The 14170-nt window shown below is 32.4% G+C and overlaps 1 protein-coding gene across 6 annotated transcripts in view; it reads right to left on the bottom strand.

The window, feature by feature from the left end:
- Nucleotides 1–14170, bottom strand: part of EPHA3 (EPH receptor A3) — a 368318-nt gene that overhangs the window by 54026 nt on the left and 300122 nt on the right. For all 6 annotated transcript variants that reach the window (XM_055110167.2, XM_055110170.2, XM_003831520.5 and 3 more), the window contains exons 9-11: nt 13880–13944; nt 8736–8861; nt 2647–2832 (exon numbers count right to left, since the gene is read on the bottom strand). In XM_055110167.2, coding sequence (XP_054966142.1) covers nt 2647–2832; nt 8736–8861; nt 13880–13944 — 377 coding nt within the window. The remainder of the gene's footprint in view (nt 1–2646; nt 2833–8735; nt 8862–13879; nt 13945–14170) is intronic.

Raw genomic sequence — 14170 nt, 5'->3', positions numbered from 1 at the left:
GACTGGGATTTATATAGTCAGATTTGGCAGCTTCTTACATGCTTATTTGACCAGGGAGATATATCAAATTTAGAACTCTCACCCTAAGAATAAGGCAGTTGTAATCCATATTAGAATGTTACAGAGTCGGCTTGAGTAAGATGTTTAATATATAATATCTGCAATTTTTAAAAGTCATTTTAGTGCATTTTTCTACATTTTTTGTCTTAGAGATTGTTTCATAGATTTGTCAGTCTACCATAATCTATATTTAATTGTTTCAGTTTTATATCTAAAGGAAATTTGCCACAATATTTATAGTTTAATGTTGCTTATCATCCAGTAAATGCATTTATAGGAAACAGGAAAATATAAGGAGTAGCTTTCATAATTCATAACACTGAAACAAAAAAGTCAACTCATGACTGACAAAATAATAGAGTGAGTTTATTAGTAAGCTTAAATTAGAACCTAATATTTGTGTGATAGTGACTTTTAGCTCATTTTTTTCTTAATTACACATGTTGAAGAAGTTAGTTTATGATTCTATTCAAGCTAAAAAGTAATCATTTTTTTCATCACTCTCTGGGTGATAGAAGTAGTTATTTAAATGCACTCCTTTGAAAAGTGTATTCAATTTAATGAATCAAATACTAAAGAAAGACCTATTGTTAAAAGATATTGTTGTGTCCTCCCTTCCTTCCTTCCTTTCTTTCTTCCTTCCTTCCTTCATCAATATTTTTTTTTATTTTTCAACATTGGTAAATTAAGTATCTATTATGATCCAGGATTTATTTTAGTCACTTGTCATCAAATAACATGGGTTTTTGCCCTCTTTGAGAGTTAATATTTTGTTTTAGATATTAAGGATTATTAATAGTTCCAGAAATTTTTGAAGATTGAGGAATGTCTCACTATGTTAGAGAAGATTTTTAAAGTAACGATATAAAAGAATAAGTAGAATACAGGAAAAGACAAGTAGAAACCTGTTTGGGTTCATTTGGGGATGGGGTGAAATGAACAGAACAAGTTCCCAGTGCTACCTCTAGCACTTTCTAGTTATACAAGCTAATTACCCTTTACAGTTATTGTTTGTTCAAATGTAAGAGAGAACTTATCATGTCTAACTCACAGGGTAGTGGTAAGAATGAAATAATGTCATAGTATAATGTGGGCACATAACAGATACTTCATAATGAAAAACTTGTAAAAATTGAGGGTTAGAAGAATGGCTTCATAAGTACAAGGGAGTTTTCTCTTCCCAGGAGGCTCAAGAGCTAAAAGGCAACCACTTGATACAGATGTAATGGAGAACATTAAATGGCTAAATGACACTAAAATCCCAATGAGACATGATACTGTAACTGTACAGACATAAAACAGTATAGCCTTGCTCAGAAAGAACAAAGGATTCATACATTTTCCCAATCCTTACTACTTATGCCCATTTTTTATTAATTATTAACTTAAAATTTAAGAATGTTTTTTATCAGAAAATATTTCTATTAATAAGGCCTGGTTTTGTAGAGTACATAGGCAAACAAATAAAAAGCCTTATAAGAATTAATATGGGCTTACAATATATGTTGAACTATTCCACATTGTTAAATTCTTAATTCCACTTTTTATATATGAAAACTCAAAAGGAAATCAAAGTCTATTTCAATTAAACCATGCTCTCATGAGGAAGGAAATGCCTTTTTAGTCATGCTAAAGTGAGAATAGGTATTAGTGCCATTTGGAAAATGCTCTATATAATGGTAAAGAGAAATATCATTATGAAAAATATGTCTGTTGGTAACCATAGAGTATGTAAATGTGGTGCCAATGAATTATCCCCTAAAGGATGCCAAATTCCCTGCCATATGTTGTCTTTCACTCTAAAAAGTTTGCTGCCAATTTCACTTATTCTTCATCCTGAGCTCCAAAATCTTGAGGAAAAATGTCCCAGAGTATTCTCAAGAGACTTATATAGGGATTGGAGCCAAAAATCACAGATCCGCCTCACAGGATCCCTTTTGAGCCCTGCTGGAGAAACCACCATGGAAATAAGTTCACATCTCTATCATGGGCTGTGAGCCAGAGCTTCCACAGAGCAGTAAGAATCCACCTGGGTTTCTAGATCAGAACTATTTAAAATCCACAGAGAACCAAGAAACGGCCTTGGGTCTATTGTGATTCCAATCTGTACAGCTCAGAAGCATTTCCTAGACTCCCAAAATTTTCCTAAAGGCAGGGATGCAGGGGGTGGGAGGAGGTTAAAGATTTGTAACTTTTAAATAAAACTGATGAACAATAAAAGAAAAGGCAGCTAGCTGGGAGTTCCTGTCAAGCTTGAGTCATTGTTTTTCTTTGCTACTTACATAGCCGAGAATTCCCCACAATTCTTCTCTTAACTATCTGCTAATCAGCGTAACTTTAAATGGTCTAATGTGTGGCTTCTAGTATTTTTTTAAATTTTTTGAGGTCTAAAACAGTACTGTCAATAGAATATTATTTAAAGGTCTGCTCTACTGTCAAAGAAAGGCATGCTATTCCTAAACTTTTCTTTTTGGTAAAACTGAGATACTTATGAAAAAAAGCCAAAATTCTTAAATGGTTGGGATTGGGTTTAAACAACCTTTGCTCAACATACGGAAACACAGGTCTTATGACTACTTTACTTACTTTTGGTAACAACTCCTTCCAGTCGAATGATATTGGGGTGGTCAAACTGTCCCATAATGCTTGCTTCTCCCAGGAAGTCTCTCCTCTGCTTTTCTGTGTAGCCAACTTTCAGGGTCTTAATGGCCACTGAAATCTCTTTTTTTGAAGGAAGTTTTAAGCGACCACTGCACACCTCTCCAAATTCACCTGTGATAAAGCAGAACAGCAACAAAATGTAAGGAATTCTATAATAAAAATTCATCAGTAGAGAGCAACTGTTTTATTTCAAAATTTCCATTTAAAATATTTGTGCCTTTGACCTGCAAGATGTACACTCTAGTACTCCAAATTATTTTGAAAGATAATCATATGAAACTGCCTAGAAAACCTCAGGATAGTCACCCCCTGTTGGAAAATGAACCTTGTGAAAATTCCATATACTTTAAAGTACGACACTATAAATAATGTAATGTAAAAGGAGAGGTAAGTTGAAAGCTGCATATGTTAGATTTTTTACCCCTTGTTGTCATAGCTACCATTACCTCAGAGAAATTAACAGGACAGCACCAACAGTGATTAAATGTGAGCATTGGATTAAATTTCAGATATTTTAACAATTCTGTTTTTACCGAGGGCCAATTTGGCTATATATTCAGACTCTAAAAATGAGAAGGAAAGCATCTGCTATCAATTTATTTTATTGGAGTATTGGTGTGTTGCTTTACTGACATACCAGCTATAAAAGTCTCTGGGCTTCTGGAGGACAACAACAATATAACAGTATCAAATAAAAACAACATGCCTTATCTAAATACTATAGAAATATTTTAGATTCATCTTCTTCAATTTAAAAAAAAAAAGTCTTCAATGTGCAATTAATCCAGAATTTGTCCCATATAGAGTGTTACTGACTTTTAAATATTACAGTCCAGTTGATATAAAACTGCCTAGAACTAGTATGGACACTACCTTCAAAATACATTTTTACTGAGAGATTTACTAATCATCAATTCATTACATTTGGAGCTCACTTAGAGCAGATACCCTTTACATTTATTTATCTGTACCCATGTGCCATGATGATTGCCACATGGGAGTTCTATAGAATGTCCTTTGTTCACAGAAGAACTTCTAACATAGTGTGGATTATCAGATATGTTTTGCATCACATTAAAAATAGTTTTTAATGTCAAATGAGCTTTTCCTGAAATATTTTAGAATTAATTATATGATTAATTTTGGCTCTTGATGGAGTGGAATCATAATCTTGGTCCAATTTTCTCTCTGTGAATTTTCTATGAGCTTCATGCCCTACGTGTCAGTCAGATTGAAGTGATATGATTCTTCTCTATTTTTGTTTTCAAGCAAGTGGTTTGATCCACAGAAGTAGCAGGTTGTCCTATTGATTTGCCAACTACATTACTACAAATGGTGTCTCTCTCCCTGGGAAGCTTTAACCTTCCCCAGGCTTGACTCATTCCCAGAAATCCATTCTTGCCCTGTTTTCAAAGCAATGACTTATGCTTTAATTTGGCAAAGTCACTTAAAATCCAAAAGCAGATATTCATGCATTTATTTAATAAATATTCATAATAGCAACTGTATTGCATACAGTATAAAACACACAGAGATAGATATAATGGTAAACAAGACATGACTAGTTTATTCCCTTTGAGGAAGTGTAGAGAAGATAATGATATCTACAGCTATAGTGTTCCTTAGGATACAGAAAGAATCAGGGAGTAGAACTTGAGAAAGTTCATTGATCTTGATAATTCGAAGGAAGAATATGCCATTTAGATATGAGAATATTAGGAGAAAGAGAAGTTATGGTGTGATAAAATTATTCTTAGAATTGTAAACAAGAGTAAGAGTTTCTTTCCTCATATAGGGTTATCCGAACATTATCAGAGAGCTCCCATTTACTTTGTTTCACTTTGTGCAAACACTAAGCTTGGGAAAACCAGAAAGTTCTGCCATTATCACACATCAACATGGTATAATAGAGCATGTTTTAAATGTAGATGTCATAATCACATATTCTAAGTGACATGTCACTTGTCAGTTTACAGGAGTGATAGTACAGAACTGTGGTTAAAAGCATGGATCCTGCAGCCAAATTGCTTCGGGTCCAGTTCTGACTCTGCCACATATTAGCTGTGTGATTTTAAGTAACTTAACCTCTCTGTACCTATCTTTTCCTATCTCTATGGGGGACATTAATTGTATCTACCTCATAAAGCTGTTGTGGGATTAAAGGAACTAATGTATGTTAAGTACTTGAAACAGTGCCAGACACACAGTAGGTGACTTCTAAGTGTTGGTCACTATTTATCTCTCTGAGTTCAGACCCACCTAAAGGATAAATTGCCTAACTACCCTTTAAGAGTTTCTGTTTAAATCAAACTGACAAAGAATATGAAAGTGCTTTATAAAATGCCAAATTCTATGTTAATGTAAGAGATGGTTATGGTAATGATGGCGATAACAAGGCTCATGTCTTACTGGACATATATTTGTAAAGGAGAGCATACTAGAGATATGAAAAGTAGGAGTTCAAATTTTAAATGAGCCAATTAAGAGTGTTCTTTGTTGTAAGTGGGACACCTGGACACATAAACATGTACATGTATATATTTACCTTCAAAATTCATGAAAATTGTGTTTCAGCAATGCTAGTTTTTAAAAATCCCCACATTTAGTAATGTGATTATTTCATCAGATAAACACTACAAATAGCCACCAATATATTATAAAAGACATAGAAATGCTTAATATTAATTCAATTATATTTTTAATAATTTAAAATAACTGCATTGGGATAGCAATTATGGTTATACAACTCTGAAAATATACTAAAAATCACTGAATTGTATACTTAAATAGCTGAACTTTATGGTTGGTAAATTGTATCTCAATAAAGCTGCTAAAAATAGAAAAAGATTAAAAATAAAAAATAAAAGAACTGTATTGTAAAAGTTAACAACGACTGGGCAAATGCAATTTGCGATAGTTTCATCTGGCCAAGTTTTATATTGTCTTATTCAATTAACTTTGCACCCATATGAAACAAAAATTCAGATCTTGTCATTTCTAGATAAAAGCATGGCTACTAGATCTTGATTTTTTAAATCTAATAAGTGCGGCAATTTTATTTGCTCTTTGAAATAGGTATGTTTATAAGAATGGGGACTGTATTCTGATTAAAATGCACAATGTAAAAGCTGCTCAAAATAAAATTTCTTATGCTAATTTCATTTAAACAATTAAAAAAAGCCAACATTTAAATAGAATGACTCTTTCCAACACTAGCTTTAAAGCCTACCCTCCTTCTACTGTTTTCATAAAGTAAGCATAATAAAAACACATATTGAACAATGCTTCTGTGTCAGCTAAGTCCCCTGCACAAATTATCTTGTTTAATCCTCAAAAAAAATACTATGAAGAAGACACTATTATGATCTCCAGTGTCCAGCATGGGCTTTAAATTTGGAAAGTACAAGATTCAAATTTTGGTTTTTCATTTGATCCAAACAAGTCTATTCAAATTCTCAGCTTTTGTTTATTCATGTGCTGAAATGGAGATAATAATACCTATCTAAAAAGGATAATAAGATTAAATATCATGGGAATGCACAGGATAAATTAAGGACTCACTAAGTATTTACTGTCTTCAGAAATTTTTAGTACTCAATCGTTGAAAGAATGGTTGGATTGAGGAGTAAAATTAGGAATTGTAGTCATGAATTCCTCACTTACAGTAATCTACTACTGTGGGAAGCTAATTCATGTCTTAGTTTTATCATTTATAGTATAAGTATAATTCTTTCTATAGTCCAATGTATACAAGAGAGTTTCCATAACATCAATTTATTTATGTAAAATTTCTGACAGAAATTTAAGAGAATTAGCATATATATATATATATATTCTTTCTGTAAATTTAATTGACTCTGAAAGTTATGTAGTTGGCTGAAAGGTTTGCCTTTCTAACAATGGAAGCCAGTTGGTAATCAATTTAGAATAATTATTAAATTTTTATAAATGACATTTTTTTTTAAGATTAAGAATGTAGGAAGTAGGTGAATGTATATACCAAACAAGGTTGCCATTTGTTCATTGTTATAAAAGCTATTTTAGAAATGAGTAACATACAGGTTTATTTATTATTATACTATTTAATTTATTTGTGTACATATTTTACATTTTACAAAACAAAATGTTTAACAAATTGTTAGCTTTTAGGAATAATAATTTCATTTTCTAACTTGGTAAATACAAACCCTCTGAAAGGTCATCAAGGCAGTCTAGAATTGGGTGTGTACATTATATTGAATTATTTCAGGAAAAGTATAACTATTTGCAAATAAGTACAGTTTTGTTGTTCTTAATGTGGCAAATGTGAATATTGGCTGCAAAACCCTGAACATGGGCATATATCTAATAATTTACATATATACTTGAAGACAGAAATAGGAAGGAGGCTCTATTCTAATCTTTAATGAGCATCAGGGATTAAGTGATTCAGTATAAATAGACCTCCCCTTATCTCATTTATCAGCTGCTATTTTCAGTGGTGTGCTTTTTCCCAAATCACTATGTTCTGGATATCTGAGTCTGTCAATAATAACTATATAAAGATATTTTATCAGTGGAGAGGTACCTAAATTTCAACATCATAATAATGTCTGCCTGGCTTCTGGACAGTGGCTTAGCATAAGTAACCTTTTCCTCCTCTCGACATATTCTCCAGTTGAGTGTTCAAAGTCCTCGTGCTGCATTTGCTACCGCAGACTCCGTGCTGGAGAAAAGTGCACTCTTGTGAGGAAACATTAAAACCAGCCAGACTAAACCCTTCTGCATCATGGAGCTGTTCAGAAGTCAGGACTGAAGAAATGAAACAGAGTAAACAATATATATCTGTTTTGGCACTGGATCAGCACAGATGTACAGTGAATATGTTTACTCTCAAGTCTTAGATTGTAAAAAAGAAGTTACTACTCCATTTTCCTTCTATGAACACAAGTTTCATATTTTAATATTACCTGCACATGTAAATTTTAGGATAAGAAATTAAGATAATTAGAAGAGAAGCTCTAGTAAATTAACATATTTACAAGATTGTCCTGTTCGCATACTAACTACTGCTTGATTTTTCAGTACTACTTTGGTGTATAGAAAAAGAAACAAAGCATTACATGTACATTTTTGTAAAGACACATCACTCATAAATATATAAATACAGTACTTGCAGAAAATGTGATCTGATGTTACACAGAGAGTTCCTGTATCAACATAACTAGTTTATGTTTGCTTTGGGGAGTGACATTGAAGGATTAGATGATGGTACAAAATTTTTTATTGTTGAGCATGGTTCATTTTTACTTTTGAATAGTAGTTTTATTTCCATGCATACTGCACATATTATGTGTTTATGTGTAAGTATATGAAATACTGTTATTTTACAAATATGTGAAATTTTTATTATAAATATGCAACTGTTATTAATCACTTAATAAGTGATTGTTAACAAATTTATCATTGTTTAAATTATAATTAGAACAAAGGTATATTTATAAAAAAAAAGCTTTAACACAATAAGATTATTCAAAATCAAGCAAGCGTTAAAATGGAGCACCTTATATTATTTAAAATATCCACTCAAGATTGTTGTGATAAAATTTATGTAAGATGAGTCATGATTTTACTTTGTGTTGTTTGTTCTTTTAATTCCAAACATGATTCTAAAATTGAAAATGAAAACTTCAAATTACCTGGGTTGTCTAAATTGAAATAGACTTTTATCCAGTTATCCTTATTTAGCCAAATAGGTTTTGTGACACACGATCAGCACAGCTATGGGAAGATTGAGTTGTTGCTGCTGTCACATCAGAAATTTAATAAATCAAAAGCAGCCATGGTCTGTGAGCCGGTAAGTCTGGCACCTTTGAACTCATTACATTCCATTAAATATTGCACTTATTTATTACTTGCCTTTGATCATGAAATCAGAAAATTCCCATTTCTTTAGCAATATACTTAGGTTTCAGAGACTGAGCAATCGTGATTCACATACAGTACTAAGTTGGCAGTAGGGTCATTGTGGTTACCTGCTCCAACAACTTTATCAATGGATATGTTGGTGGCATCCAATTCCTTGGCAAACTCATGAACAGCTTGGGTAGGGTCTTCATATGTATGTGGGTCAACATAAGTCCTGAGACCTGGAAGTTTTACTGTTTGAGGAAAGAAAGAAAGGTGCAATTGTAGCTAGATTTGTACAAACAATTATAGATCAAATTTTATGGCATTATTGGTTTAAAAAAATCCCTACCCCATAAGGTGCACAACCTTCAGTTTATTCTGTAGTATCACAGAAACTGGCAGTGACATTGGACTAAGTGTTGAAAAATTTAAGAAAACATGTTCTCTATGATGAATTATATAAAGGAACCACAATGAGGAACTTTCTTTGCAAAAACATCAGAAGGAAAATGCATACTCAAAAAAGGGGATCTTAAGAAGAAAGATAATTCAGAATTGATTAGACCTAGTCATTACTACCAGGAGCAACAGTGAGTGAACACCATTATGCTATTGCATATTTATGATTACACAAATGTTATAATAACCAGATATGTATTACAATGCAAGATTGGAAAATAATTCAATACAATTATAAGGTGAGATAATGGCTGCAATTATAGATAAATTAAATGATATATAATGGCATACCTTCTGACACTGTACTGCTTATATTAACATTCACAATCAAAATGTCCCACTGTAATTACAAATCTACTTTAAGCTGTTAGTATGTGTATACATGTATGTATTATTTATTATATTGGTGTGTATATATAATACATACATGTATACACACCAATATAGTATCAGTTAAGTATAATCATATTGTATAGCTTTATAACATAATTAGAAGTAAAATAAATATTGTCTATGAGTTGAATAATGGCGCTAAGGAGCTAAGTTCCAAACGTAAGTCATATATGTAATTTATTAAATAAAAATCTCCTTCATATTATATTTATTCATTAAATTATTCTGAAGGTAAAAATGTTCATATCCTGTAGTTAAAATATTACAGACAACTGATACAGGATAATCATTTTAATTTGATTTAATGTTAATAAGATTCCTATAATTTGGAAAAATAACAGTGGAGACAATTTGCAATTTTCAATAAATTAACTTTCTCTAAACAAAAACCCTGAGTTTTAAAAAAGTGATTCTAAGATCTACTAAAGTATATAAATATGATCTAACATTAAAGGAAATTGCAATGTAACTCCTATGGTATATCTGCTAAGACTACTGATTTTGCTTTTAATTTTGATAACATTCATAGCACAGAATATGGATACTTAATAGTGTGTTTTAGCACAGAATATGGATACTTAATAGTGAAATATATTTTCATTCATTACATTAAATTATAACAAATGAAATCAGATATTACTGTTTCCAATATTACTTCATAATGGGAGAATCTCATTGGGAAAGTTGTAATTGAACACCCTGCGTGAACCAATCGTTTCTTTGAGTTAGTTTTGTAGTTTGTATTAAATAGCTGTGGAGACTGCAGATGCCCGCAGTTTTTCTGGGAAGCCTCAGTACAATGAACATTAGGCCAACAAGTCTAGGATTTCACAGTATGTGTTAACAAATGATCAATTCTTTGAACTACAAGACAACTTCATGAAACCCATAGCTATAATGCATTACGATTTAAGTTCTTGTGAAGCTTTCATAGAGATTTTGAGTAAAAAATCGTAAGTGTGAGAATAAACTGTTGTAAAAGAAATGGTGGCTGAGAGACAGGTTAGGTAAAAACTCTATTTTCCTCAGCTATTATTTGCATGACTTTGACACAGCATAATAGAAAGCAGGGATGGTGGTGAGAGGGCAAATAGAGAATGCAGAAGAAAAGCTAACACGACTCCTACTTCTGCCTGGTGCTGATACAGCTACAACAAAAGAGCAGCCGCTATCCAGCTTGAGGCGAGGTGTGGATAATTTGAAAGGACACCACTATCTAGAAGTCAATATCCACAGAAATGGGGAAATACAAGTTCTGTCCCTTGCTTTGGACAAACTCTGAGTGGAGTAGCTGTTGAAGTGAGAACTTCACTTTTTGAGTTTTTCATCTTGAATATCTTGGCAAAAAAGACAAGCTAGGGCTCTGAGAAAAAAAAAAAAAGCTATACTATTCAAATGCCTAGCATGAGAAACTGTTGCATAGTTCTCACTCAATTTATTGATAGAGCTCATTGCCCTAATGAGTGTTTTTATTGTTAAGAACATTTATTTACAATTATTAATATAATTGATGTTTCCTAATGGTAGAATTTAGACTGAGAAATGTCCATTACTTTTGAGCTCACAGATCAGCTTATATGCTTCTTCCATATAAGCATGACTCCTTCCTATAAAAACAGATGGGAGAGTCACCCTTTAATACAGTAATCTGTTGTGCTTTATTGTTACATTAAAATAACTTCTAACATTATCAGTACTAAAACCCTTTACCTTTAAAAGAAGAAACTTCTTTAAGATTAAGGAAAAGTTATCACACTTTTCTAGATGTGGAGTAAGAAAAATTGTAAAAGTAAGTAACCATTACTAAAATATGTTAGGAAATAAAATCTTGTTGGAGTCTTTTCATTTAGTCAATTTAGTTACATTTTAAGGATGAAAACTCATATCAGATCAACCCTATATTGTGTGATCTTCCAGTTTTTATTTGCCTTTACTTAGTAACAGTAAGGTAAAGAAATCTAGCAATCTTTTTCAAGGAAATAAAATGATACTTTAAGCATAAGGTAAAATGGAACTGTTTTGTACATAATTATAACTCCTTTACTTTGCTGAAGTTAAGAAAATTAACGTGGGGGAGATTTCTTGCCATCAGAATTTACAAAGATTATAAAATGAGTTGTTAGGAACAATGTCTCACATATTTTAAATAAGCATTGGCCTTAAACAGACTTGAAATTGTGTGATTTAGATTTACCCTTAAGTACCAGTCAGCTTGTAGAGAATATATGTATGATGGATACCTATATGCAATACTACTATTACTAAATAATTTGAAAATTAAATAACCATTCCCAAATAAAATGAATCCTATTAATTGCTATTAATTAAAATAAGGTGAATTTCTTTTCCATCCATAAGACATTTGGGGGAAAAAAACAAACATAAACATATACACCCCCAAGTAAAATGGTCTGTTCGCTGTAGAAGCACTGGCTGCTGATCTTTAACTGCTGACCCCAGAGATTCCAGGAATCAGGTGATTCAGGCTGCGAGGCACATAATCCCTTCACACCAATAATTAAGGGCAACATACAGAGTAACTGGGCTCTGTCATGAAAACCAGGTAATAAACACATGCACACGTGTTAAGCTGCACTACTTTACAGCTCATTCTGTGCAAACACAATAATTTACATTTCCATTTTACCAGCATGAGTTGCCCTAAGGATAGCAAAGAAGTAAAAAGGCCCAGCCAGAAAGGGCAAAGGGACAGGATCTTAGGAGGTGAAACACATTTCTTTCCTTTTGAAGCAATATTATAGGATTTGTAACAAGGCTGTAGGGAACAGTTCGTAGCTAGAGCTTTTTAAAGTAATACCAAATAAATGGTCTGAAATAAACCAGCTGTAGTATTAAGAGGCAGAAAGTTTATGACATGCATATAAGTTACTTTATGCCTTTGCAGCCAGGATGAAATGCATTTCTCTTTTGTTTGTCATAAGGATATTGTGCGTTTGAAAAAAATTAAAGTTTCAACAAAAATCCACCATAAAAACAATAGCAAAACAGACTGGGACGATAGAGGAACCTGTTTAATAATTGGCACACAGAAATTTACCAAAGCTCAAAATTCGTAAGATGTAGGCTTCCCATAAAAAAAAAATCAAATCAGCACGGTCTTGATCTAAAGATGATATTTACAATTGTCCAAGTCAAATTGAGGGTGACTTAATCCACAAGAATGCCACTGCTCTAATTTATGCATAAAAATTGTAACACTAGTGTTTTGTGGGCGCATTCAGAAAAAGAAAGACAAGGATCCTGTAACTTGTTCAGGCATTCTTTTTAGACTTTTGAGTTGGTCACCTAATTAATCTGGACTGATGTGATGTTGATTTTAGGAATGTAGTACTTTGGCTTTTTTGTGTGAATTATTTTATAGACTCTGCAATTGGATGAACAAAATAATGCTTCTTCAAACTCCTATACTGCTTTCATCTCATATCAATTTATATTTTGAAAGGCATTATTTTCAAGCTACTGTATGCTTCCTGCAGGTTAGCAACAGGTAGTCAAGTTTTTTACTTGAGTTACAACTAAAGCTATCATTTTTAGATGATAATCCAACGGCTGATACAAAGTATCATGTCAATTTGCAAATAATTTTAGAAGGCAATAGTGAATACTAAAAAATTTAATGCTTACAAGACTACATTAGTTATATTGAGATTATTTTGGAGCACATAAGCATGAGTACAGTCTTTGTACTAATTTCCATGAGAACATGCTATTTAAGCTACTGATTAGTAATTGCCACACTAAGCTGAGCCATAGTTTGGAACGCAAAACACCTGGAATGATTCGTTTCACCAGAAAAAGAAAAAAAGTCTTCTTGTTAGTTGTAAACACTTTGTTTCTGAAATGTGTATTTAAAAAAAATTAAAAGGGTAAATTAAAATGTGGAGAGAAAGTTCTGGCTTTACTACTAGTTGGATATCATGTAACTGCAAAATAAACAGTTTATTTTAAAGGCTCTTTCTAGGTTGGTTGATAAAATGGGATAAGGCACTTCAAATAAACAGAGGTTGTTTATATTTACTTGGCAGTTAGGAAAGAGAAAAGTCTCCTATTTAGAGTTTAGCAAAGGACTAGTAATAAGGAAATTGAAGATACGCTTTGCATTTCAGCCATGCAGAGCAGACTACAGTTTCTACTACCTAGCATGTGCGTTATTTGAATGTAAACCACAGATTACCCTTTATTTTAGCTTAAGTATGCTGAAATGTACACATGTAAAAATTATTTAATGCAGAAGCATGCATTTCCCTCTTTTTCTAAAATAAATTTAATGTACTCAGTTTTTCCATAAAACTACTTTTGAAGTCTCTTTGTCAGGAGGAAGTTAACCAATTGTAAATCAATAACTGCTAAAGCTAAAGCGGTGAAGCAAAACAAAAAGCCAAGTTTAGAAACTTACAATGCCCATTGCCAAAATGAAGTCTTTTTTCATCTGCCCCATGTTTTGACTTATAGCCACAGAACCTGGAGGTAAATCAAGGAAAGCGAACACATAAGAGGAATATATTTAAAATAGTTACCTATGCTCAGAATGTGCAAAGCATAAAAATAAAACATTTTCCTCAAACAATTAAATGCTTTAGTGAAAGTTTAATAACTTCATATTTTCTAAATCCTCTGAAGAAAGCCCCTCTCTCTGGGGACCCTGGAAAGCTGCCTAATGAGGAGATACACAGAGTTGCTTCCCACT

Source organism: Pan paniscus, chromosome 2 (genome assembly GCF_029289425.2).
Source record: "Pan paniscus chromosome 2, NHGRI_mPanPan1-v2.0_pri, whole genome shotgun sequence".
Lineage (NCBI taxonomy): Eukaryota > Metazoa > Chordata > Mammalia > Primates > Hominidae > Pan > Pan paniscus.
The sequence above is the reverse complement of the archived record's forward strand: the minus strand, read 5'-3'. Positions and strand labels throughout refer to the sequence as shown.